Source organism: Salmo trutta, chromosome 1, assembly GCF_901001165.1.
Source record: "Salmo trutta chromosome 1, fSalTru1.1, whole genome shotgun sequence".
In the NCBI taxonomy this organism is placed as follows: domain Eukaryota; kingdom Metazoa; phylum Chordata; class Actinopteri; order Salmoniformes; family Salmonidae; genus Salmo; species Salmo trutta.
This window is the reverse complement of record NC_042957.1, coordinates 52,625,058-52,649,800: the sequence shown is the minus strand read 5'-3', so window position 1 is coordinate 52,649,800 and position 24,743 is coordinate 52,625,058. Positions and strand designations below refer to the sequence as shown.

At 43.8% G+C, this 24,743-nt stretch overlaps 3 protein-coding genes across 6 annotated transcripts in view; 1 reads left to right on the top strand and 2 right to left on the bottom strand.

Annotated features, from left to right (window-relative positions):
- The window catches only part of LOC115199739 (serine/threonine-protein kinase WNK4-like), a 75,813-nt gene extending 67,768 nt beyond the window's left edge, over positions 1-8,045 (top strand). Inside the window, exons 14-20 of the mRNA XM_029762135.1 lie at positions 2,398-2,529; positions 3,999-4,888; positions 5,112-5,205; positions 5,665-6,265; positions 6,968-7,173; positions 7,260-7,354; positions 7,550-8,045. Of these exons, the coding sequence (XP_029617995.1) occupies positions 2,398-2,529; positions 3,999-4,888; positions 5,112-5,205; positions 5,665-6,265; positions 6,968-7,173; positions 7,260-7,354; positions 7,550-7,552 (2,021 nt within the window). The 3' untranslated portion in view covers positions 7,553-8,045. The remainder of the gene's footprint in view (positions 1-2,397; positions 2,530-3,998; positions 4,889-5,111; positions 5,206-5,664; positions 6,266-6,967; positions 7,174-7,259; positions 7,355-7,549) is intronic.
- A 2,606-nt stretch (positions 8,046-10,651) lies between these two features.
- On the bottom strand, positions 10,652-14,473 carry LOC115199732 (cytochrome c oxidase assembly factor 3 homolog, mitochondrial-like). Its single transcript, XM_029762123.1, has 2 exons — positions 14,120-14,473; positions 10,652-11,193 (listed from the first exon to the last, which is right to left on the bottom strand). Exons 1-2 carry the CDS (start codon positions 14,289-14,291, stop codon positions 11,087-11,089), a joined length of 279 nt encoding a protein of 92 aa, XP_029617983.1. The 5' UTR covers positions 14,292-14,473; the 3' UTR covers positions 10,652-11,086.
- A 371-nt stretch (positions 14,474-14,844) lies between these two features.
- LOC115199717 (rho GTPase-activating protein 27) overlaps positions 14,845-24,743 on the bottom strand; it is a 36,713-nt gene continuing 26,814 nt past the window's right edge. Inside the window, exons 3-19 of one of the 4 annotated variants that reach the window (XM_029762081.1) lie at positions 21,997-22,560; positions 21,408-21,617; positions 21,214-21,297; positions 20,901-21,023; positions 20,298-20,384; positions 19,890-19,952; positions 18,430-18,497; positions 18,256-18,343; positions 17,986-18,087; positions 17,766-17,864; positions 17,609-17,693; positions 17,326-17,454; positions 17,126-17,224; positions 16,964-17,041; positions 16,725-16,859; positions 16,467-16,572; positions 14,845-16,299 (exon numbers count right to left, since the gene is read on the bottom strand). In XM_029762081.1, the coding sequence (XP_029617941.1) occupies positions 16,122-16,299; positions 16,467-16,572; positions 16,725-16,859; positions 16,964-17,041; positions 17,126-17,224; positions 17,326-17,454; positions 17,609-17,693; positions 17,766-17,864; positions 17,986-18,087; positions 18,256-18,343; positions 18,430-18,497; positions 19,890-19,952; positions 20,298-20,384; positions 20,901-21,023; positions 21,214-21,297; positions 21,408-21,617; positions 21,997-22,560 (2,298 nt within the window). In that variant the 3' untranslated portion in view covers positions 14,845-16,121. The remainder of the gene's footprint in view (positions 16,300-16,466; positions 16,573-16,724; positions 16,860-16,963; positions 17,042-17,125; positions 17,225-17,325; positions 17,455-17,608; positions 17,694-17,765; positions 17,865-17,985; positions 18,088-18,255; positions 18,344-18,429; positions 18,498-19,889; positions 19,953-20,297; positions 20,385-20,900; positions 21,024-21,213; positions 21,298-21,407; positions 21,618-21,996; positions 22,561-24,743) is intronic. The other 3 variants (XM_029762092.1, XM_029762100.1, XM_029762110.1) reach the window with 3 other exon arrangements.

The window sequence follows — 24,743 nt, the reverse complement described above, 5'->3', positions numbered from 1 at the left end:
CCGATGTGAAATGGCTAGCTACTTAGTGGGGTGCACGCTAATAGCGTTTCAATCGGTGATGTCACTCTGAGACCTTGAAGTAGTTGTTCCCCTTGCCCTGCAAGGGCCGCGGCTTTTGTGGAGCGATGGGTAACGATGCTTCGTGGGTGTCAGTTGTTGATGTGTGCAGAGGGTCCCTGGTTCGAGCCCAGGTACAGTGAGGGGAAAAAAGTATTTCATCCCCTGCTGATTTTGTACATTTGCCAACTGACAAAGAAATGATCAGTCTATAATTTTAATGGTAGGTTTATTTGAACAGTGAGAGACAGAATAACAACAAAAAAATCCATGTCAAAAATGTTATAAATTGATTTTCATTTTAATGAGGGAAATAAGTATTTGACCCCCTCTCAATCAGAAAGATTTCTGGCTCACAGGTGTCTTTTATACAGGTAACGAGCTGAGATTAGGAGCACACTCTTAAAGGGAGTGCTCCTATCCGCAGTTTGTTACCTGTAAAAAAGACACCTGTCCACAGAAGCAATCAATCAATCAGATTCCAAACTCTCCACCATGACCAAGACCAAAGAGCTCTCCAAGGATGTCAGGGACAAGATTGTAGACCTACACAAGGCTGGAATGGGCTACAAGACCATCGCCAAGCAGCTTGGTGAGAAGGTGACAACAGTTGGTGCGATTATTCGCAAATGGAAGAAACACAAAAGAACTGTCAATCTCCCTCGGCCTGGGGCTCCATGCAAGATCTCACCTCGTGGAGTTGCAATGATCATGAGAACGGTGAGGAATCAGCCCAGAACTACACGGGAGGATCTTGTCAATGATCTCAAGGCAGCTGGGACCATTGTCACCAAGAAAACAATTGGTAACACACTACGCCGTGAAGGACTGAAATCCTGCAGCGCTCGCAAGGTCCCCCTGCTCAAGAAAGCACATATACAGGCCCGTCTGAAGTTTGCCAATGAACATCTGAATGATTCAGACCACAACTGGGTGAAAGTGTTGTGGTCAGATGAGACCAAAATGGAGCTCTTTGGCATCAACTCAACTCGTCGTGTTTGGGGAGGAGGAATGCTGCCTATGACCCCAAGAATACCATCCCCACCGTCAAACATGGAGGTGGAAACATTATGCTTTGGGGGTGTTTTTCTGTTAAGGGGACAGAACAACTTCACCGCATCAAAGGGACGATGGACGGGGCCATGTACCGTCAAATCTTGGGTGAGAACCTCCTTCCCTCAGCCAGTGCAATGAAAATAGGTCGTGGATGGATATTCCAGCATGACAATGACCCAAAACACACGGCCAAGGCAACAAAGGAGTGGCTCAAGAAGAAGCACATTAAGGTCCTGGAGTGGCCTAGCCAGTCTCCAGACCTTAATCCCATAGAAAATCTGTGGAGGGAGCTGAAGGTTCGAGTTGCCAAACGTCAGCCTCGAAACCTTAATGACTTGGAGAAGATCTGCTAAGAGGAGTGGGACAAAATCTCTCCTGAGATGTGTGCAAACCTGGTGGCCAACTACAAGAAACGTCTGACCTCTGTGATTGCCAACAAGGGTTTTGCCACCAAGTACTAAGTCATGTTTTGCAGAGGGGTCAAATACTTATTTCCCTCATTAAAATGCAAATCATTTTTGACATGCGTTTTTCTGGATTTTTGTGTTGTTATTCTGTCTCTCACTGTTCAAATAAACCTACCATTCAAATTATAGACTGATAATTTCTTTGTCAGTGGGCAAACGTACAAAATCAGCAGGGGATCAAATACTTTTTTCCCTCACTGTAGGGGCGAGTAGAGGGACGGAAGCTATACTGTTACATGTGTAAAGCTCTTATGAGACTTACCCATGAAGACTCACAGCTGTAATCACTGCCAAAAGTGTTTATAACATGTAGCAACACTCAGGGGAGTGAATACTTATCTAATCAAGGTATATGAGTGTTTTATATTTCATGAAGCTGACAAATGTTAGAATTTCTCTTCCACTTTGACATTACAGAGTATTTTATGTAGATCGTTGACAATAAAATCAATTTTAATCCCACTTTGTAACACAATAGAATGTGAAGAAATCCAAGGGAGATGTAGACTTTCTATAGGCATTTTATGTCTGTAACTGTAATGTTGTACTTTAGGGACCATAATGGAAATAATTATCTGACTTTATTGCGCTATCCCTGTCATGTTTGTAAATGTATGTACTGTGTGTATATGTACTTTTTTAACCGGCTAATAAAATCAATCAATCAACTGAATTGAATTGGTAACCTAAGCAGCACAGTGACGTCCATCACATGTAGATTTGTCATCAGTCCCCACAAACACATCAATACGGTATGATCAATGTCACTTTGGTATATCTGCGCTTGTTTAAAGGTTTATTTGTCTCTCTGGGCCAGACTTTGCTGAGGGCAGCGTTGCTCAGCTCCGAGGCTCGTCTCCTGTGGCGCCTGTTGGAGACTTCTACATCGACCCAAAGGCGGTTCCTTCTGTTCGTCCCCTCCGCTCTCAGTCCTTCCAGACCACGTCAAGTACGTACCACACTCCAACCCCAGAAAAACTGTCTGGCTGCTCACCATCAACCACAGTAACAAAAACCTTTCATTTATAGCTGGAATCCTTAATAGGTCGAAACTGCCACGTCTGTTTGGGATGTTACAATAACAAAAAAAGTTACTGCAAACAACAAACACTGTTTTTTGCCTCTCGGACATCCGACTTTGAGTCTTAGACTTTGAATGCTTATTACAGTAGTAGTCTGAGTAGCGGTGTTGATATGATTTGATATTGCCAAAGTATATTTTTGTTTACCAATCGGGCATCGAGATAGGCAGAAGAAGATTTCCATTAGAAACAATAGGCCTTCTGGCAATTGGAGACAAAACATGTGATACTCTATATGGGCATAAGGTTATTCGAAGATCTGGTATCCCCACTCACACACCCACTCACCTCTAGTGTTCAGGTTTGCTGTAGAGCAGAGTGCTATCAGCTAGCACTGTGCGTGCTAGCTTCCTCCTCTCAGGCACCTCAGAGTCTGAGTTCGCCCCAGAGCAGTGTCCCCTGGGTATTTACCTCAACCACCCAGAGGGGGGACGGTTCAGGCCTGAATTCTCTCTTATTCTCTCTCTCTCTCTTATTCTCTCTCTCTCTCTTATTCTCTCTCTCTCTCTTATTCTCTCTCTCTCTCTTATTCTCTCTCTCTCTTATTCTCTCTCTCTCTCTTATTCTCTCTCTCTCTCTTATTCTCTCTCTCTCTCTCTCTCTCTCTCTCTCTCTCTCTCTCTCTCTCTCTCTCTCTCTCTCTCTCTCTCTCTCTCTCTCTCTCTCTCTCTCTCTTTCTCTCTCTTTCTCTCTCTCTCTCTCTCTCTCTCTCTCTCCCCCCCTCCCCCAGTTGCTCTCAGAATGTTTATTGACCGATACAGTGGGGATTTTCCCACTCTGCCTCATATCTACTGAGAGTTGCCATTCAGACTGTTTTTACAGGTGTGAGGTTTATGTGCAGCTGCAATGTGAAAGAGGAGTTAAGTGAGTTACATAATCCATTCATCATTGACACGTTTTAGCTTTTGTTTATTTTTGTGGTCTGTAATTGCTTTTGACACTCTGGGTGGTGTCAAATTTCCTTTTGACTGACATGCCTTGATTTCATGGGAACCTGTGCTTAACTGAGCTGAAGTTGTGCTGCAGAATGATATCTCTGTCCATTGGTAAGATTGAAAAAGGAGGGAAGTATCTACATTTGTGAGAGGAAAAGCGAATGTAACCAATTCTGTATCTGAGTGAAAGTAGGTCTTTCCTCAGGTGGTCCAGTTTGATTTATGTTGTAAATAACTGATTGGTTACTTTAGATGTGGTGCTAGGCAGAAGGGAATGCTGTCTATTTAACATGAACTCTTTAGAACAGGTCTTTATTCTGTTTGTGGATGGAACCCAGTCATAAGTCAGATTGTTCCCCTACTTATGAGTCTAACCCCAATATTCCTTATGCGTCTTCCAGGTTCTTCCCAGACTTTCCACCCGCCTGCTTCCCATTACCCCCAGTATTCCCACCCCAAGGCCGTGCCCCCCGTGATGCCCCTCAATCAGCTGCCTCCCCTGCAGTACCCCAAGCCCCCCTATGTCCCCAACACCCACTTCCCCTTCCCTTACCCTGTCACCCAGACCTCCTCAAAGCCCGCAAGCGCCCCCCTCACCCCCGAGACCCTCCACCGGGTCCTAAGCAACTCCAACCTCTCCTCCTCTTCCCCATCCCCTTCCTCCTCCCCGGCCAAGCCGGCCACCCCAGGGCAGCAGCAGGACGGTGAAATGTTACATCTGAGGGGTGAGGTAATGGGCAATACCCCCCAGCCCACCCCTCCTGCCCAACAGCAGCAGAACCCAGGCATGTGGCCCCCCAACAGCCACAACCAGCCCCTCTTTTCCCTGGCCAACGTGTTGTCCCTGGCCATGAGCGTGGCCCAGTCCTTCATGCCCCCCACCTCCATGCCCAGCGGTCTGAACCCAGCCCAGTCTGGCTCCTACCACCCCTCCATGTTTGGCCCTCCCCAGTTGATGCCAGGGGAGGGCCCCTACCAACCCCAGGGCCAGATAACAGCAGGCCAGTATCTGGACATGTGCCAGCAGTATGCAGACACCCAGGCTCTGCACCAACAGGGCCTGTTGAAAGCCAAAGTAGCCCCAGGGTCACCCCAACCTGGCGGGCTAGTGGATGGGACTGCTTTCAGGCAAGTTGGCTCCAGCCTCTCTCCTCCAGGATCCAGGGCGAGTCCCCAGATGTATTGCCAGCTGGGGCCCAGGGTGGGGTTCCAGGAGCAGACAGACAGCTCAGCCTCCACCTCTATCACCAGCTCCCCCTCCTCCTCAACTCCAGCCAGCCCACAGAGCACCGTGAGTCACTTAATAAATATATGCTCATATACATGAAGAAGAACTGTATACTGTAGGATATGAATTTGTTTCAACCTGTGTTGCCTTACCTTTAAAACCTCAAACCTGTTCCTCTACAGTGTTTTATAGATTAGATGCGCCTGTAACATGTTCTGGCACAGTGTATTATAACAGTACTGAGATGGTAAAGCTGAAAGAATGTTGTTGTTGTTTTACCCTGCAGGTGTCTTCACCCAGGCTAAGAACCTCTTCACCCCTGGTGGTGTCAGAGTCGGGAGCAAACGCTGCCAAAAGCAGACTGTCACCTATCTCTGAGGGTAAGCTCTCTCTCCATGCCATACACCTTTTCATTGTGTATGCATTTGGCATGATGAGCTAATAATAGTCAATCACGTCAATTCATTTTTAATTCATGTACATTTTTAAAGCACTGTCTGTTTCCAAGGAAGCCGATATGTCAGGAAAAACCACATTGTATTTTTGCACCTGCTGTGTCCATGGCAACTTAATATATGATACTGTGGCTCATTAATTTATTAATTCACTTTTTACTGTGTACTTGTATGACCCCAAGGTACTCTCTCAAGCAACATGACTTAAATCATTGTACAGTTAAGTCTGCCCCCCAAGTGCCCAACCTTGTTGTGTAGATGAGTAGGCTGGCTTGATGTCAATGACTCTTTCTAGACACCATTATAATGGGTGTCAATTACGTAATGTGACATGACTCTCGCTCTCCCCCCGCTCTCTTCTCTCTCTCTCTTTCCCTCCAACAGAGAAAAAGCCTACAGTTACCGTCGGCCGTTTCCAGGTCACACCCAGCAGAGAGATCCCTGCAGCCTCCGCTAGCCCCGCCCAGGATCCTCCCCAAACCCACCCACAACACCAAACCCCGCCCACAGTCACCATTAGCACCAGCCCTTCCTCCCGGGAAAGTGAATCTGATACCAGCACCGAGGAGCAGGGGGGCGAATCAGAAAGCAGTGTTAGCACCGTAACCGTGTCTCCTCCCCAGCGATTCCCCGGCGGGCCCCTGTGTAACCTAGACATCGCCCAGTCCTTGCCTGGAGGCCCTAAGCAGACAGAGCAGGAGGACAAGCAGGAGAGTGAGGAGGAGCCAGACAAGGAGCCAGACAAGGTTCCAGACAAGGAGAAAAAGGAGGGAGAGGAGGATGAGGAGGAGGAGCTGAGGAGAAGGGGGGGTAGGAGGCTGAGCCTGAGCCTGTGGGAGGGTACGGCGGTGAGCCCCCAGTTCAGCGGGAGCAACCTGAACCAGCCCTGGATGAGCTACACACGCAGCGCCTCGTATGTCAGCAGTGACGAGACAGAGAGCGAAGACGAGGATATGTGCGAGGAGCTACAGGAACTCAGGGACAGGTGAGTGAAGGAGAGGAGGCGTACCATTTCTGTTTTTGAAGTTAAGTCTCTGAGGTTGTGAACAAACACACAGTCAAAGTAGAAAACGTTGTTCCACCAATCAAGGTCACCGGTTCCTCCCCAGTCCTCCAAAACAAAACAAAGTTATGGCCACACTGTTGATAGGATATAGAAGTATGTCTTTATCACTCTAGTTTCATTAAAAAGACTTCTAAGAACTGTTGACATCAACATGTGTAATAAGGTCATAAGCATCGTCATTCAGTGGAGGCTGGTGGGAGGAGCTATAGGAGGATGGGCTCATTGTAATGGTTGAAATGGAATCAATGAAACGGAGTCAAACATGCGGTTTCCATATGTTTGATACCATTCCATTTATTCCATTCCAGAGCCTGTCCTCCTATAGCTCCTCCCACCAGCCTCCACTGTCATCATTAGTGCATGACTTAAGGTTTTGAACATTCTTAGAACTTGGTTTGTCAACACCAAATGGTCATTAAACCAAAATGATCTTCCAAATTCACGACCTGACAGTGAAAACACAAACACCAATTCAAGCTAACTTAATAAAACTCTTCTTACCCCTTCTTTGCCCCTGACCTTGACCATCTTCTCCTTTCTCAACTCTTTCCCTGTCCCATTCACTCTCTCTTGTATTCCCTCTGCCTCTTTCTTCTTCTCCCCTCCCTTCCTCTCTCTCAGGCACCTGTCAGAGGTGCAGGCCCTCCAGCTCACTCAGAAGAGGGAGATTGAGGCGCTGTATGAGCGGATGGGAAAGGTGCCTCCCCCTGGCATCGTGTCCCCTGCCGCCATGCTCAACAACCGCCAGAGGCGCCTCTCCAAGAGCGGCAACTACCCCGGCTTGCGTAGGAACAGCCTGCAGAGACTGGATATACTGCCCCCTGCAGGTCAGTTGGTCTTGTAGTAGTTAGGTTGCTGTCTGGTTGGGAGTTCGTTATGACTTAGCTATTCCCTCCATGTCTTACAAACACAGGGATCATGCGTAAAAACTCAGTCAGTGGCAGCAGCAGTGGCTCTCAGGAGAGGTCCAGTAAAGGGGTGACCTTTGCCCCCGACTACAACCGGATGGTGAGCAAGCACCCTGTCTGACCCATGAACCCTAAATCCTGACCTTGTCAGTCTGAACAATAACATAGAACATTTTGACAGGTGTAATCCTTATAAAAACCTGTACAGTGATGAACCTTGGTTTTTGTTTGTTAACCTGCTTGGTTACTTGGTGAACACACTATGCCCTCTGACCTCTAACCTCTCTCCTACTAGTGAGACGCGTCTCCCTGTGTGATCCGGAGGACTGGGGGTTGGGGCAGGTGATACTGTGGCCAGCCGCCGCCCCTCCCAACCACCAATCAGGAAGAGAGGGAGCCCAATGATGACCAATAAGTTGCCCAGCCCAGTGCTGAAGAGATAGCTCCCAGCCTGAGCCTTGGGATGGGGAAACCGGATGGCCAGAAAACATGGGCCTTCTCTCAATTGGATTTGCTCAACTGCTGCGTCCTCTTTCCTCTGTCCTCTCGCCTCCTTTTGAAAAAGGTCATTGAGGAGAGGTAGCAAGGAGAGTGAACGAGGACAAAAATGCACTTGTAAGAAATTAGACTTTTTCTCCACTCAGGCAAATGACGTTTACAGGGGTGGATCCCAAAATAAATGTGTAGAGTGATAAAAACAAATGAAGTTAGTTGTTCAATACATTTTATACAACTATAAGTAGCATATTGTTTATAAACATGTGCATGCTTTTCTCCATCAAAAAAAAAAAGCTGACTCAAAGGGGGTGTGGCAGATTTCTAAATTCTTCCATGAAGGACTCAGGTAAGACACACATGACTATCATCCATGAAAGATGGCTAACAAGGAGGAAGAACACTTCTGTTCGCCTCGACCACTTATCAGTTTCTGAGTCATGGAGGAGAGAGGACGAAGGAGAGGTTGGAGGACGGACTTTTTCCCAAATGAGAAAAGGCCATGGTCATCCACACGATGGGCCTCACTAAACACTCCTCCTAACGACGATGGATAAGGATCCCATTGTCAGAGCACCAAAGCACCCTATCTGCCATCTGGTCCATGTGCAATACCATGAGTTAGTATTGTGACACCAATCCAAGGATGTCCCCCTCCCCATCTTAAGGATGCTAAGCTTATATAGCTGTGTGTAGCATCAGGTCAAATGGAAAGTGAGCATAGGAAGGTTAATTGTGTGCGTTTCTGCGTGTGCTCTTATGCGGTTGCTGCCTGTGCTAGCCCTGGAAAACACACATCCCAGAAGCCCTGCACTTCGTCATCCAACTGCTGCAAGCAGGAACTCCTCTTACTACAATATGACCCTATTCAATCCAAAGTGCTGAAGATCTGCTTAATGTTGCGATTGACAACTAAAGGCAATATTCCTGCGGTCGCGGAGACTGTATTCACGGTAAACACTGCATATGTCTGCTCAATCGGAAAAAAACGTAACATTTTTACGTGGGTCATCTGCGATACTTCGGCGATATGGATCGCATCCAGCCCTAGCTAGACAGTGTTTTACTGTCCAGATGTTATGAATCAGGAGATAAGATAGCTTTAGCAGGATGAGATGTAATCATTGCCTTCAAAACAGTGCATTTGTAGGGTTTGTAATATTGTTTCAAGTTGGTATTTGAAGGGTTTGCAATATTGCGTAAGGAATGGGATGAACAAATATGCATCTAATATATTGACCAGCAAGTCAGGTAAGCAGTTTTCCATTTTGCAGCTCCGCTTACTTGGTGTGCCGGGTGAACTAAATCAAGTACACCTAAATAAGAGTCAATCCAAGCTGCCTGCAAGTATCAGCAAAACATCAGAGCTGTGTTTGGTGTAAACAAATGTTCATGAAGCAACACAAATCACACATGGTGCATGAAAAACTAAATGTCACTTTATTGAACGTACACTGAACAAAAATATAAATACAACATGTAAAGTGTTGGTTTCATGAGCTGAAGTTAAAGATCCCAGAAATGTTCCATATGCACAATGTTTCTCTAAAATTACATTTGTTTACATCCCGGTTAGTGAGCATTTCTCCTTTGCCAAGATAATCAATCCTCCTGACAGGTGTGGCATATCAAGAACCTTGTGCTGGGGACAAAAGGTCACTCTAAAATGTGCAGTTATGTCACACAACACAATGCCACAGATGTCTCAAGTTTTGAGGGTACGTGCAATTAGCATGCTGACTGCAGGAATGTCCACCAGACCTGTTGCCAGAGAATTGAACGTTAATTTCTCTGCCATAAACCGACTCCAACTTCGTTTCAGAGAATTTGGCAGTACATCCAACCGGCCTCACAACCACCTACCACGTGTATGGCGTCGTGGGGTGAGTGGTTTGCTGTTTACAACGTTGTGAACAGAATGTCCCATGGTGTCGGTTGGGTTATGGTATGGGCAGGCATAAGCTACGGACAACAAACACAATTGCATTTTATTGTTGGCAATTTGAATGCACAGAAATACCGTGATGAGATCGTGAGGCCCATTGTGAGACCTATTTTTTGTTAAGGTATCTGTGACCAACAGGTGCATATCTGTATTCCCTGTCATATGAAATCTATAGATTAGGGTCTAATGAATTTATTTTAATTGACGGATTTCCTTATATGAACTGTAAACGAGTAAAATCTTTGAAATTGTTGCATGTTGCGTTTATATTTTTGTTCAGTATACAAACACTCCAGGTCTTATAATATACTAAACGTTGTTCATTTGTTACTCACTCTCTATGGCCTAATAGTAAAGATTCTGGGTGTCACTTATCAGCCTTGATATTTTGAAGCATAGAGTGGATGCTTATGCTTTAAAAACTATTTTATCTTTTTAATCTATGGATCAATGCACTTTCCATAGGGGTCGTTCACTATTAGTATTGAACAATTGTATCCCTATAAATAATAGCGGGGTAAAGATGTATAGTTATATATTTTAAATCGGTATGCGTGCCTATGCATTTAGTGTTGGTAATTATTTGATTCATGACAAAGAACTGAAGCTGTGAAGAATTCTGAGCTATTTGCCTTAAAGTATGCACATGGGGAACGATTGCTGTAGAACACATTAAATATTTTACTCAGATTGTGTTCTTCTAAATCAAGACATCAACAGTAAATATACAATGAACTCTATTTTGTTGTCAATCATGTTTCTAGAAAACATACTGCCATGCAGATTCTGTGCCTTTACCATTTTTTTTACCTTCCAAGCGTGATTGTTTCCTAAATCATATTTGTAAATATTGCTAATAAATGACTATTCAACATCATGCACTGTTTTGAGTTTTCTTTCCCTGTAGGTTGATGTCCAAAATCATCACGCATTGACTTTGAAAACTCAAAACTGATACACGGCAAGTAAGTAAACAATTTATTACACACTAATCATCTGATTGCAGCTTTACGTTTCATTACATTCTATACACAACCATTCTATAACATCCGAATATCATGGAATAGCCCAACACGTAAGCTTTCTCCTATATTACGAGGCCAATTAGTTGCACAATACACAAACCATGTAATATTCTTAAACAACCTCTTATTATATAACAAGTTATATTATATTCAGAAACCAGTTTGCAGGGTATCCAGGTCTAGAGCATGTGCAAGGTTACATCTATCTCTACAATTCATATTGAAATAACAAATTGATGGGCGCCTCCACCTTTCAAAAACAAGTGAGTATCTTTTGGCCACAGTTGCATATGGCAGATTGACAGTCCAGTTCAGTGTGAGCTCAGCTTCCACTGTTCCTGTGCAGGTGAGGGAGCTGGGAACATCCTTAAGAGTTGGTCCCGGTCCTGGGGCCTCTGATGTAATTGATCTTTGCCTCGTTATCAATGTCCTCCATGATCCTCTCCTGCTTCACTGAGAGGATAGTGTAGCTGACTGAAGACAAGAAATGGTTAAGGCCACAAAACAGGCAGGAGTAACCTTTGCCTTTTCCTCTCAAAGAGCATTTCAGTATATTTCTGAGAGTTGTGGTTTTCATTACAGCACCATATTGAGTGCTGTGGATCCTTTTAGAGGAGTGAGAAATGATAAGACACACACACACACAAACTAGCTAGGAACCTATTTGGTGACCATGACATGCTAACGTTAGCAGCTAGCTAGTTATTAACTATGAAAAATATTGCCTAGTCAGACCATTACCACTGTTCCAACTGGCTGAAAGGTGTTACTTAGATCGTGTAAAGCGTAGACCAGATCATTTTCGACCAGGGCTATAAAGTGCAACCATTTTGGTTGCATATGGTCCTAAATATTTTGTTGTGCGACCTGCCATTTTATTTTGGGAGCACCGTGCACCTAGAAGAATAATCACACAGACAATGATTGTTGTAATGATTAAGTTTAGCTGTACCGTTGTATAAGTGCCCTAGAGATAAAAGTGGGCGGAGATTCGTTACTGTCATGACTGCACCATTACTACACAGAAGAATTTAACAGATTGCGAATGTCATGAATTGACTATAGATTTATAAACCAGTTCGCTCTTAGAGACAGTGAACAATTTTCAATGTAATGTACCCAGTGGTGTAAAGTACTTAAGTAAAAATACTTTAAAGTACTACTTAAGTGTGTTTTTTTGGTATCTGTACTTTACTATTTATATTTTTGACAACTTGTACTTTTTACTCCATACATTTTCCATGACACTCAAAAGTACTTGTTACATTTTGAATGCTTATTCCAATTCACACACTTATCAAGAGAACATCCCTGGTCACCTCTACTGCCTCTGATCTAGCGGACTCACTAAACACAAATGCTTCATTTGTAAATGATGTCTAAGTGTAGGAGTGTGCCTCTGGCATTCCGTAAATTTAAAAAAACTATATAATATAAGGAATCTGAAATAATTTATACTTTTGATACTTAAGTATATTTTAGCAATTACATTAACTTTTGATACTTAAGTATATTTAAAACCCAATACTTTTAGACTTTTACTCAAGTATATTTTACTGGGTGACTTTCACTTTTACTTGAGTCATTTTCTTTACTTTTACTCAAGTATGACAATTGGGTACTTTTTCCACCACTAAATGTACCTCAATAGGTAGTGCTTTCACACAATGAAACCTAATATTCCACAAATGACTAATTTCAATGACAGGTCTTTATAGTTTATAGGGCTCAAAAGTCACTAGAAATTAATATAGGTACAATATAGGCTAAATCTCAATCAATAGAAAAACATTCTGGTGCTTCTAAATGTTATGATCCTAATTAAATCGGGTGCACCTGTACTACCAATGAAAAATGTAAATTTAAAGCCAATTTTTCTACCAACCTACTTTCCAATACTTCTTTAATTCCTGACTTGGAAGACAGTGCATGTCTTCTAAACGTTAAGGGCTAGTTTCAGGTGGTTTGTTAGAATTGATAAAATAATTGTTTTTGCTCCATTAAGTAATCCAACAATGTGTATGCTGTCATCTTGTCTACTTCAAATCTTCTCTCATTGATTGAGACAGCTGGGTGTCCACCCCAAAGGCCCAATATCAGGGTCGCAACTTTGGTTTTAGAAGTGGGGGGGGACAATTTTTTTATCCAGTGGGATACACACTCCAAACAACCTACCCGACCGCACAGAGGCGTCCGCATGGTCCTAAAGCACACCATTGCTTTGTTCTGTATCACATTTCAATGATAAAACTGGGGGGGACAAAAATGCAATTTCAATGCAACTTCCCAAGTGAAAGTTGCGCCCCTGCAATATATTGACCAGATGCTCAGTGGCCGCTCTAACAATTAAAATAAATGTCTTTAAAAAATGAAAGGCAGCCAGGAGGTGGCAAATCAGGTGGGCCCATTTTAGCCAATGAGGGCATATGCAAGTGCACAACAGGTACAACTCCGATAGTGTTTTTAATCTAAGTTGCCGGGATGTCATGTCCTCCTTCTATCAGTACACTCGTACCAACCTATGCTTTACAAAATGTTTATTCAATGAGCCAGATGTAGCAAATAAGACACTACATTTTGTGTTAACGAAATTCGACACACATTGACCTTCATACAAAAACTCCTCAGGTAGTCAGCAGAAAAAAAAGGAAAACACCACCTGCTGGAGAAGACCGATTTGGGCCCAGTTATCCATCTTGCTTCACCTTTTCCTCTCTGACACTCACTTGTCTCGATCAATGAGTGTTAGTACTAACCTGGATCCTTAGGATGTCCCTACCCTTTACGTTAACTTCAATGGGGGGGGGGGGGGGGGGGGGGGGGGTGACATGTCAACGAATCCGGATTGCAAGGACCATCAATGAGAAGATTTGAAATAGACAAGATGGTAGTGTACACATTTTTGCTTTACTTCATGGAGAACAAAAATTGACATTTAATAAACAGAGCATATTCTAAATGTTATTATGAACTGGGTGGTTCGAACCCTGAATGCTGACAGCCGTGGTATATCAGACAGGTATGACAGAACATGTATTTTTACTGCTCTATTTACGTTGGTAACCAGTTTATAATAGCAATAAGGGTTTGTGATATATGGCCAATATACCACGGCTAAGGGTTGTGTCCGGAAACCTTAGACGTGGAATATTAACCATATACCACACCTCCTCGGGCCTTATTGCTTAAACAACCCACTTGCAACTTGCCAAGGAAATTTAGAAGACATGCGTTGTCTTCTAAGTCAGGAATTGAGGAAGTATTGTCAAGTAAATGTTTGACAAATTCTCTGTGCTACGCTTTACACTACCTAAGTAATAACCGCTATCATCCAGCTGGAACAGTAGTAACGTTAATGGTCCGACTGAGATGTGTATGACACCCCTAGATGGAAGGATACACATGCCGATGACAAACGCCCCGATAGCTAGTCCAGTTATGCGGTTGCGACTACGTATTTTTTGCGCGTTTTTCTTCCAATAGTCGAGATCTTGTCTTTTCCTGAGAAGTTGTTTCTGTGCCGCTGTAAGTTGCTCTTTAGAAGCGACCTCTTCAACTCCTTCAGCCGCCATTTCAGTGTTGTTGTATGTCTGACAGAAGTGACGTACGTTTTTTTTTTACGTTCTTTGGTTTGTGACTGTACTGGACAGCCCAACAACTGGTGCATTTCCGCCCTCTATCGTTTTGGAGTAGCCTACAAAGCCCACACATTCTGGCTGCGTTCCAGCACGTTTTTATTGCAGTCGCGCTGCGCAGATCACCAATTAGTGGAAAGTAGACTTTACTCCAGCCATTCACAGTTCATTAAAATTATATTATTCTATCTAAACGTTGTCTTCAAAATCAAATCAAATTTTATTGGTCACACACACATGTTTAGCAGATTTTATTATGGGTGTAGCGAAATGCTTTGCAAATACTTTCAAAACTTTTGGGTAATGATATTCGGGGTGATATAGGCTAATTATTGTCATCATGTTGTCAATTTAATTCATCCTCAATTATTTTCAAGGTAAAATAAAGAATTGCAAGTGAGGACTTGGACTGTATATTCTTTAAGTTAGGTTTTACTTCATGTGTTTGCTCCTGTGTGCTGGTAAGGGCACAGATGACAGACAGGTAGGATTCCAGTTGAGGTGGTTTAATAATGCTGAAGATACACCAGCACAGAACAGCACCGCACAGTGTATGTAGTATGAATGGACTAAGGCACTTAGAGGTCTGGCAACTTGCTTTAACCAAAGTGTGTGTGTGGGTGCATGTGCTAACACAATGAAAGCTAACTGGTGGGAAACGACAAGGATGGCTGGAACTTACTCTGACTACTGATCTTATTCTCTGAGCTGTAGATCGCCCAGCATGCTCTGCTCCACTTCACCGGTGGGTGGAGCTACAGATCTGATTCGATGAACTGACATTACTGATATGATTAACCACAAATACTTCACAGCCTTTTGGACAGAAACATTGACAGAAATGACGTTCTTTTATTAGAAGAACATTCATTTATAAGGTAAGATGAACTCTTATGTACAGAGAAAAAAAGTTGTTCAAAATATCTTGATATATTGTTCTTATCCTTGTTCTGTAATAACATTAATACTATAAAACAACCATAATGTACAGTTATGCTCTATCATAATATATTTTCATATGTACTGCCCATAACGTACAGCCACGTTATGCATAATGAACCACAATATAGTCGCAAGTGGTATTCCTTGATAAATCCACAGCCTTTTTCTAAAGGAGGATGTAATCAAATAACTTTACAGTCAAGGCCGAGGTATGTTATCTATATGGCTCGCCAAAAGGAAAGCAACAACAACCATTTTAATTGGTTTTATAAGGAATATCTCATAGTTGTATTGTTGATAAGGTAATATTCGGGAAGGTATACAATATTTAATCTTTTTCATAGACTTTAACATATAGTTAAGAGGTCATCCACTAAAAAGACCGATCTGTCTCAGATATGTCACTCCAAACCATGGATACAACCTCAGAATATTCCCCCAAATACATGTAAATATACATGTAATATATATTTTCTTTGTAAAACTAAACATGATGCCTATTGCCAGGTATTGTCATCGGATCCATGGTAAACTTTTGATATGTCAACATGTTCATCCATTTTCCCATAACTTCCTATTTGTCAATGTTCTTTTGAGTGGAAGTACCAAAACAGATGGATGAATGGATGGGTGGACAGCACGAGTTTGAAACTTGGGATGAAGGTTGAAAACTTGGAACTACCACAGTTAAAGGCTAGTTCACTGACAGAAAAAAAACTCCCTTTACCAAATCTAGCAACCCATGTAACCATCAGTCTTTTCCCAGGACTTGACAACCCCCATTGTCTCCATCCCTCTTGACTCATGGATGCCATAGAAAATGTCTCAGCTGGGGGCAAACACCGTCTCAAACTCTTTGAGGATGAGCTCCACAATCTGGTTCTGGAAGACCATGTAAACGGTGATGTTGGCCGACTCAGTCTGGGGCCTGAGTAACGTGGGGCCAAACACGATGGCCACACTCTGGACTGACATACGGTTCTTTTCCCCAAACTCAATCACTCTGGAAGAGAGGAAGAGGGGATGAGGAGAAGAGGGTGTGAAAGGAAGTATGAGGAGGGTGGAAAGTGTTTAGTATATCAGTTATTTATATCGTTTTTAGAGTTTTATGTGAAACAATAGAATTATATATATTAAAAAAATCCAGTTTCTACCACAACAAGCACTCACTTGAGGAGATGTTTGAAAAGGAGGTGCATGGTATCGTGGTTGGGCAGGGGAAGGGACCTCACCAGGTCACGGAAGTACGACACCTTCTGAGGATAGTCCTGGATTTCTACCAGAGAAAGAGTCATCCCAAATGTCAATTTATTCACATCCTTTCATGCTATTTAGGTCTGACTATGTCAGTTCATTACTATCATGTAATTTGAGTCTGACTATTGAGATGGATCCAGAAGGTTTTATTAGGGCCTGGCCTAGACTTACTGATGGCAGCGATAAACTTGTCGAAGAAGCTGTAAGGGAAGAGAGGTTCAGGCAGCTCCCTCAGGAAGAGCTTCAGCGCCCCCGTGATCACATGGATCTCTTCCCACTGACCATCCTCTAGGTCCAGATTTTCCTCTGGAGGGAGGGAGGGAGGGAGCATGAGGACAGAGAATATGGTTGATAATACTGCAAGATGCTCCATATACAAATTCATTACTAGTCCTTGAAACTTGCTTTACCATGATCTGCTTTGTGGCGTAGTCTCTGAATGACAGCTAGATTCCCACTAACTCTGTAGATCCCATCAATGTCCAGACCTAAGGGGAATGTACAATTGTGTTGCCCTATTAGAGGTGGTAAAGGTTGATATTACGGTATCAGGATAAAGAAGGAACACCTACCTCTAATCTCCACTGCCCTGATGCACTTCTCCACAAACCTGGGCACAGTGCTGTTCTCTCGATGGCACAGCGTGTCCAGATGACAACCAAACACATTATCTAGAGAACCACGATGAAAAACAGTGCCGTAAAGGTATCATAAAGGTGCAATAAGGTTACTCTGCTATGTCATATAACCATGCTATAAAGCCCAGTCTTACCTCTTATGTAGCCCTTCTCCTTCACTGACTGCAGTGTGGGCCTCTTCTGGAGGAACTTGCGTAGTTTGGTGCGGACACGCCCCTGATCTGATGACTCGGCACTGATGCCTGGTGTAATTTTGGTGGCTGCTGGAGAGGGCAATTAATGATGGGTGCAGCTTTCGTTAACTACCTGATCTAATGGGCAGTTATCAAATATTGACATTTTACACCTATTTACATCTCAAAAGCACTGAAAGACCTGGTGGTTCGTAATAGTAGGTTGTAGGACACTCTTACTTACAGCTGGTCCTCTTGTCTCTATCTGAAGCAAGTGGAGATTTCTCCATAGGCTCCTCCTCTTCCTCTTCCGACAAGTGATCTTGGTCCTGAGAGAGGAGAGGTTATACTTGGCCTACTCTAATTAGAACTTGTTACATTGACACCTCCTGGATACTCACCAGCTGTCTGATGGTGTCCAGTATGATCCTGTGCCAGTCACAAATGATGCTCTCTGTGTCGTACTGGACCAGGTACTCACACCCATGACGCGTTTTCAACTGGAGCAGGAGAAGGAAAAAGCCATACCAAGAGTTAAATTCAATTCATTTTGATTCAGTTCCTGAATTGAATGAAATAGAACTGACTTCAACCCTGATAGACCTTAAACAGAGCCCATACCTCCAGAACGTTCTTCTTGCTGGACTTGTCCTTGGGGGCCCAGCCCACAGTGGCTCCCCGCAGCTCCACTGTGTACTCTGGGGTGATCTGATTGGTCTTGTTCTGAGGAATCACGGACCAATGACATTCATTCAACAGACCTGGTGGTTCGTAATAGTAGGTTGTAGGACACCCAATCCTGACAAGCAAGCAAATCATTCTTTATGAATACAATGAGCTTATTTTCTATAGTGGTGGTTGTGAGTGGTTACTGTAGCGAAATGTTCTTACAGAGTTTCCCGAGGGTGCAGATTTTGGGTCTTTGTGAAACGTGAGAATGCCTCCATGCAGCACTGTCCATGACGGACTCCAATTCTTCCTATTAGAAAACCAGAAAATAAGGAATCAGTCGTCCATTGCGCAAATCACAACGTGTTGTAATCTTTGCGGTTGACTTGACATTACCTAATTCTTTTCCCATTGTCGGCCACCTTGGTTTTGTTCAGGATCCCTGCCTTCTCCAGTAGATGTGTCTAAAACGAGCAAAATAGAGACAAATATTAACAAAATATCACAAATGACAGAGGGAGAGTGTATGAACATTTCTACTAATGGTGATTACCAGGAACCCACAGACCTCAGATCAGGTTTAAAGATGTTGTTAGTTACATCAGTGCAGGCTGCTGAGGGGAGGACGGCTCATTATAATGTCCGCAATAGAGGGAATGAAATCGTATCAAACACATGGTTTTCATGGTTTTCACTGACATACATAGGTAAATGAGTTAAGCACTTAGTACCCACATTGGGCCATATGCTACTGGACATTGCCCATAGGCCTACTGGCTGATATGAACATTGGACTGTTCATGTTAGCAGATTATTGTAATTGTGGGCTATAATAAATTATTGCTGTGACTTTGCAATGCATATACTAGGCCGCTAGGTGGCAGCAACAAATGTTTGTGTTGGCAGTGTTCCAGGTTATGCTGAATTCTTGGGCTATGAGTCCACAGGTAAAGAGCAAAGAGTATAAGTAGCAGATTCTTTACACCTTTGAAATGTGAGTCAGGTGTCAACATGGGAGTGGTCAATCTTAGTATGTGTGTGCATCTTTGTGCATGAGTGCACAGTTATACATGCTTGGGCGTGAGTATGTTTGCATGGATTCATAAAATGGGAAATGATCCTTTGGGGTTGACTTTGCTTATAGCATTGACATTCAGCACTTTGACATTACTGTGCCTACTACATAAGACAGTGCCATATGTACATTCAGCACAATGCTTTGAAAGGCAATGCAATACAATATGGTGTCAATCAGATCTGAAAGTACTATCCAACAAGCCACCACTTGCAAAGCCACCACTTCCAACAAAAACAACTACAAATGCTCCCTCTCCCCACTAGGGGGTAGTGTCAATGGTGGTATATCATGACACGATCATTTAGTACAGGGTTGATTCAAATAAGCAAAGCTTGATGATCAGTTGGTTATTTGAATCAGCTGTGCAGTGCTATGGCAAAAACCAAAACGTGCACCCCGGGGGGTGGGGTGGGGGGGGGGGCAGGACGAGTTTGGAAAACCCTGATTTAGCAGATGCTTGTTATCCAGATTGCTTTCTTATCCACACACGAAGCGAAGAGGGAGAACAACCCATTCAAAGTTAGTAGTTTCACTTAAACACCACATAAGAAACTCTTAATCATCCCTTTTAAGAGCATACATGTATATAGTATGTACTGTAACCAATATCTAATCCATTAGCTCCCCTTCCCAAGCGCCGTTAGTTCTCCTATCCAGTTCTATATCATAGTGTGTTAGTTAGATCAGAACACCCACACACCACCAGAATGCAATGCCTGTCTGGCAAACAACACTATGCATCTATCTATCAGGCCTGACGTGGGCCGTAAGAACCTACATGCTCATGATGCGAGTCTGTGCTCAGATGTGACAGTCTACTCCGTGCTCCCAACCTATCAGTCTTTATGGACAAAACAATACAAGTCTTCAATGAATGGAATAATGGGTCTCCAGGCTCTTTGTCATTTAGAAGTCCTTGTGTGCTGTCTGTACAGTAGAGTACATTTTATTGAGTTAGTAGAAGGGTTGGGGTCAATTCCATTTCAGGAAATGAATTCATAAAATTTATAAAATTAACAATAAAATCATTGTTGAAAAATAATGCAATTTCCAATTCAATTATTGTGTGTACTAGTCTAACACGTATAATTTATTATTGAGGGCCAGTAGAAAATGACCTGACAAAGATCCCTATGGATTCAAAACCTTGTCGTATGTTCTTGTCGTATGTTCTTACTGTACTTACATGGTGTGGCATCTCAGGGGAGTTGCCTGAGCTGGATGCTTCACTGGTGACGTCCGAAACGTTTCTCCTATGTGTTGGAAAGAACCTCTGCCAAACGCAAGGGAGGGAGTTAGGTTCAGGTTGGTTAGTCAACAGTAGTCGATAGGGACTTATTGTTCAGAGCTTCCCTCTTCAGCAGAAATCCTGTCAAATTTTATGAGTCATAATTCTATCCGCTTTCTCCCCTGCCCCCTCCATTCTTGTTGTAGTTTCTCCCATTTAGATTTGTAAGTGACCTCCTGAGAGGAAATCAACTAGGACAGGTGTTTCCATCTCCTATTGAGGGGGTCGACAACGACACATACACAACGACATCATTCCACAGGGGCATTGTGCATAAAGCTGTGATGGCCAGGTGTCTCATGTCAGGGACTAGTCCTAATGGCTTGTTTGCTTGGGACTACCAGAACGGCAAATTCTGCAGTTTCTATGTTCCTATACCGTAGTGCCAAATTCTGTCTAGATGCCAAAAATAGATTCTAATGGCCCATAAACGTCTGTTGCTATACCTATGGTGTGAAACCTCCCTCAACATCCCTGTCCATGGGCTCCCCAGCTACTCACGTTGTCTTCTTGGGAGGGGCCAAACTGAGCTGGGCCCATGGTGTGTCTCCAGTTCTTCAGAACCGGCGGACTGTCCTGGTCCACTCCATTCCTCACCTTGGGCAGACTGGATGCAACCGGGAGCTGAGAGGGTTAACAGAAACAAACAGTGTAAAGGCCCTGGCCTATTTAATCAAACCCAGCAACTGGTTATCTGAGGTAAGGACATATTTTTTTCACCTATGTGCAGTACAGAGTTACCCCATACAATGTCAAGCTCTTTGAGACCTTGTAAAAAGACATTCCTTGAAATTACAATATTGCTTCTCTTCACCTCTGCTGGAAGGTTCCACTGGGATCTGGAGCCGTCTCTCAGGTAGTAGTACGTCTTTCCTTCTTGATCCACAGACTTGAGCCACTGCCAGGATACACACACACACACAGGACAAAACAGTGTATGACACACACTGCATGGTTTCTCAAACCGCTACCCTTTCAAAGCACTGGACCTCCATTCAATACACTTACCTGCTCCTGTGTGCGTTCGCTGGTGAATACGGTCTTCCCATCTGCATCCATGGAGCGCTTCCAGCCCACCGGGACACTGTCTAGAGTGGCCCGAGGTATGACGGCCTGTTTAGCCTGCGGCATTGGCAGGAGGTCTTTGGGGAACACCGAGGAGGAAGGGTCTGGAGCCTCGTGGTCTTCTGTCAGGTAGTCTTCCTTTGGGAGAGGGGGCTGAGGAACAGAAGATTCGCAAATGCTTTTAAGATGGAACTCAAACTGAGTGGCCAATTTATAAAACGTTTATGACATGGTTCATAACATGCTAGCGATTCTGCTCAAATGGCAAACGTTCTTTGTAGTAACACTTTGAGAATAAACAGCAAAAAGCATGTGTATGCCATAGCAGGCTTAAGACATAACTAGCTAATGAACTAACGAAACAAGACTCCCTCAAGACCATGAAGCAGATGTTAATGTGCTGTTGTCTGACAGAGACTGCTTTAGCAGTCAACAATCCAACAACACTTTCCACGGTTCTGTATTTTAGAAGCCTTATCTGTTGATGAGCTTGAAACAATGGCCATATTAGTCAAATAAAGCATAAGCTAACCCCTACCGGTCCTCTGTCTGGGAGCTTCAGCACAGGAGGCTCAGTAACAGGAGAGGAGGGGGAGATGGGCTCCGGAGCTCCCCAGGACGTGGCCCCAGAGGTGGGGTTATAGAAGTAGTTTCGACCGGTAGTCTCATCCAACACCTGTTCCCAGTTGGAACCCTGGGATGAGGCCGAGGACAGGGCCGGGGACAGGGCTGGGGACAGGGCCAGGGACAGGGCTGGGGGCAGGGCCGGGGACAGGGCCGGGGACAGGGCCGGGGACAGGGCCGGGGACAGGGCCGGGGACAGGGCCGGGGACAGGGCCGGGACAGCCAACGCCTCCTTGGGCAGCTCCATGTCTGTGGAGGGGAGGGTGCTGCGGGGGTCGGCCCAAGTGGTTTGGCCCGTGGCTGGGCGGTAATAGAACTCTTTCCCGCTGTCCTTGTCAGTGTGCACCTGCCATCCCTCCTGGGTAAGGGGCAAGTCAGGACTCAGAGCTACTAACGGAGGGGATTGTGGGATGTTTTTCTTCAGCTCGGTGACATTGGCGTAAACAGCAGTGTTGGGGCTGGCATTTTCCACCTGGAGACAGAGATGAAAGAGAAGTCAGGTCAGTCATCAGGAATAACATGAGGAGGAATAAACGTTTCACCCCCAGTCCTAAATGGCCAGCGAGCCACTAGTCAATAATATCTTGTGCTCTATATGAACAAAGTACTGACTGCCTGCGTAGTACAACCCAACCTCCCCTTATTTGCAGTGAAGTCAATGGCCCCATCAGCCCCTATGAGAACAATCCGTGAGAATCTCCACAACACAAAAGACAGAGGAGAAAAAAGTTCTCTCTACCTGCACCTCCCTTTACTCCCATCAAGTAACAAAGCACTGACTTTGGATCAAATATCATTTCCCCAACCCCTTTGTTCGAATGGGCTGAGTTACCCAACTCATCACAATATGCCCATTCTTACAAAGTGCATGCATTTAAAGAGCTATATGTGGATCTCGCTTTTGAGTGGGTTTTTTTCTTTCTTAATTCTTGCGGATCAGTGGGACGCTAGCGTCCATTAAAATAAAGCTTAACTTGTTGTTAATCCAGCTGCCGCGTCAGATTTAAAAAAGGCTTTACGGCGAAAGCAAACCATGCGATTATCTGAGGACAGTGCCCAGCACACAAATGCATAACAAATCATTTTCTACCAGGGAGTTGCGACACGAAAGTCAGAAATAGCGATATAATATATGCCTTACCTTTGAAGATCTTCTTCTGTTGGCACTCCAAAAGGTCCCAGTTACATTACAAATGGTCCTTTTGTTCGATAAAGTCCTTCTTTATCCATAAAAACTCAGTTTAGCTGGCACGCTTCAGTCAATAATCCACTCAGTTTCCCTCCTTCAAAATGCATACAAAATGAATCCCAAACGTTACCAATAAACTTATCCAAACAAGTCAATCAACGTTTATAATCAAACCTTAGGTACCCTAATACTCAAATAAATGATCAAATTTAAGACGGAGAATCGTTATTGTCTTTACTGGAGAAAAATACCAAAGAACGCGTTCTCATTCATGCGGTTGGAAACACTACAGACAAAATGGGAGCCACTTAGAAAAACTACAATTTCTGGCTAATTTTTCCAAAAACCAACCTGAAACTCTTTCTAAAGACTGTTGACATCTAGTGGAAGCCCTAGGAACTGCAATCGGGCACGATTTCACCCTATTATAAAAGTGCCAGCCATTGAAATCAGTGGTAGGATTCATTTTTTTGGAGGGGGATGGTTTGTCCTCGGGGTTTCGCCTGCCATTTCAGTTCTGTTATACTAACAGACATTATTTTAAGAGTTTTAGAAACTTTAGAGTGTTTTCTATCCAAATCTACCAATTATATGCATATCCTAACTTCTGGGCCTGAGTATCAGGCAGTTTACTTTGGGCACGCTTTTCATCCGGACGTCAAAATACCGCCCCCCTATCCCAAAGAAAAGTACAGACAACATCAACATTCAATTGTAAGCCTTTTTTCAGTTTTAGAGGAAATGGCCATACGGCAGTAATATCTGCATCCAAAAAAGTGTCCTGTTAATGTCTTTCCCAAACCCTACATACATCTCAGGGGTGTGGAAGTGAAGAGCAAAACATCCTATCTCAAACAGAGGAGATTTCCACCACGTGGAGTGGAGTAGACCACAGGGAGCTGTGTGGCAGACCGTCACTTCATAGACAAACACAAGCACATTTCAACATGAGCCAGACTGTAACGGCTGTCTTCTTCGTCAGACGAAACAGAGAAGTCATCGTCCGAGAAAGTGGACCAATACGCAGCGGAGTTAGTGTTCATCTTTCAACTTAATTACAGCCAGAACATTATTCAAACAAAACAAGGAAACCGACAGCCAAACAGTCCTGTCAGGTGCAAAACACTAAACAGAAATAATCCCCCACAAAACCCAAAGAAAACACATGCTCCTTATGTGTGACTCCCAATCAACAACAACGAACTTCAGCTGTGCCTGATTGGGAGCCACACACGGCCCAAAACAAAGAAATACAAAACATAGAAAAAACATAGAACGCCCACCCAATGTAACACCCTGGCCTAACCAAAATAAAGAACAAAAAAAAACCTCTCTATGGCCAGGGCGTTACACAGACATGATAAAAAGCTATAATGACTGGGGAAGTTTGAACGACAACGCAGAGGATGTCACAGCTAAATACAGTATAGGCCACATATACATTTCAGTAATTTAGCAGACACTCT

Bases quoted from the DNA above. Each gene is read 5' to 3' on its own strand.
- LOC115199732 (XM_029762123.1), bottom strand. From the start codon at position 14,291: ATGGCGGCTGAAGGAGTTGAAGAGGTCGCTTCTAAAGAGCAACTTACA. The intron at 11,194-14,119 runs GTATCCTTCCAT...TCTTGTCTTCAG, and splicing joins GGCGTTTGTCATCGGCATGT to TCAGCTACACTATCCTCTCA.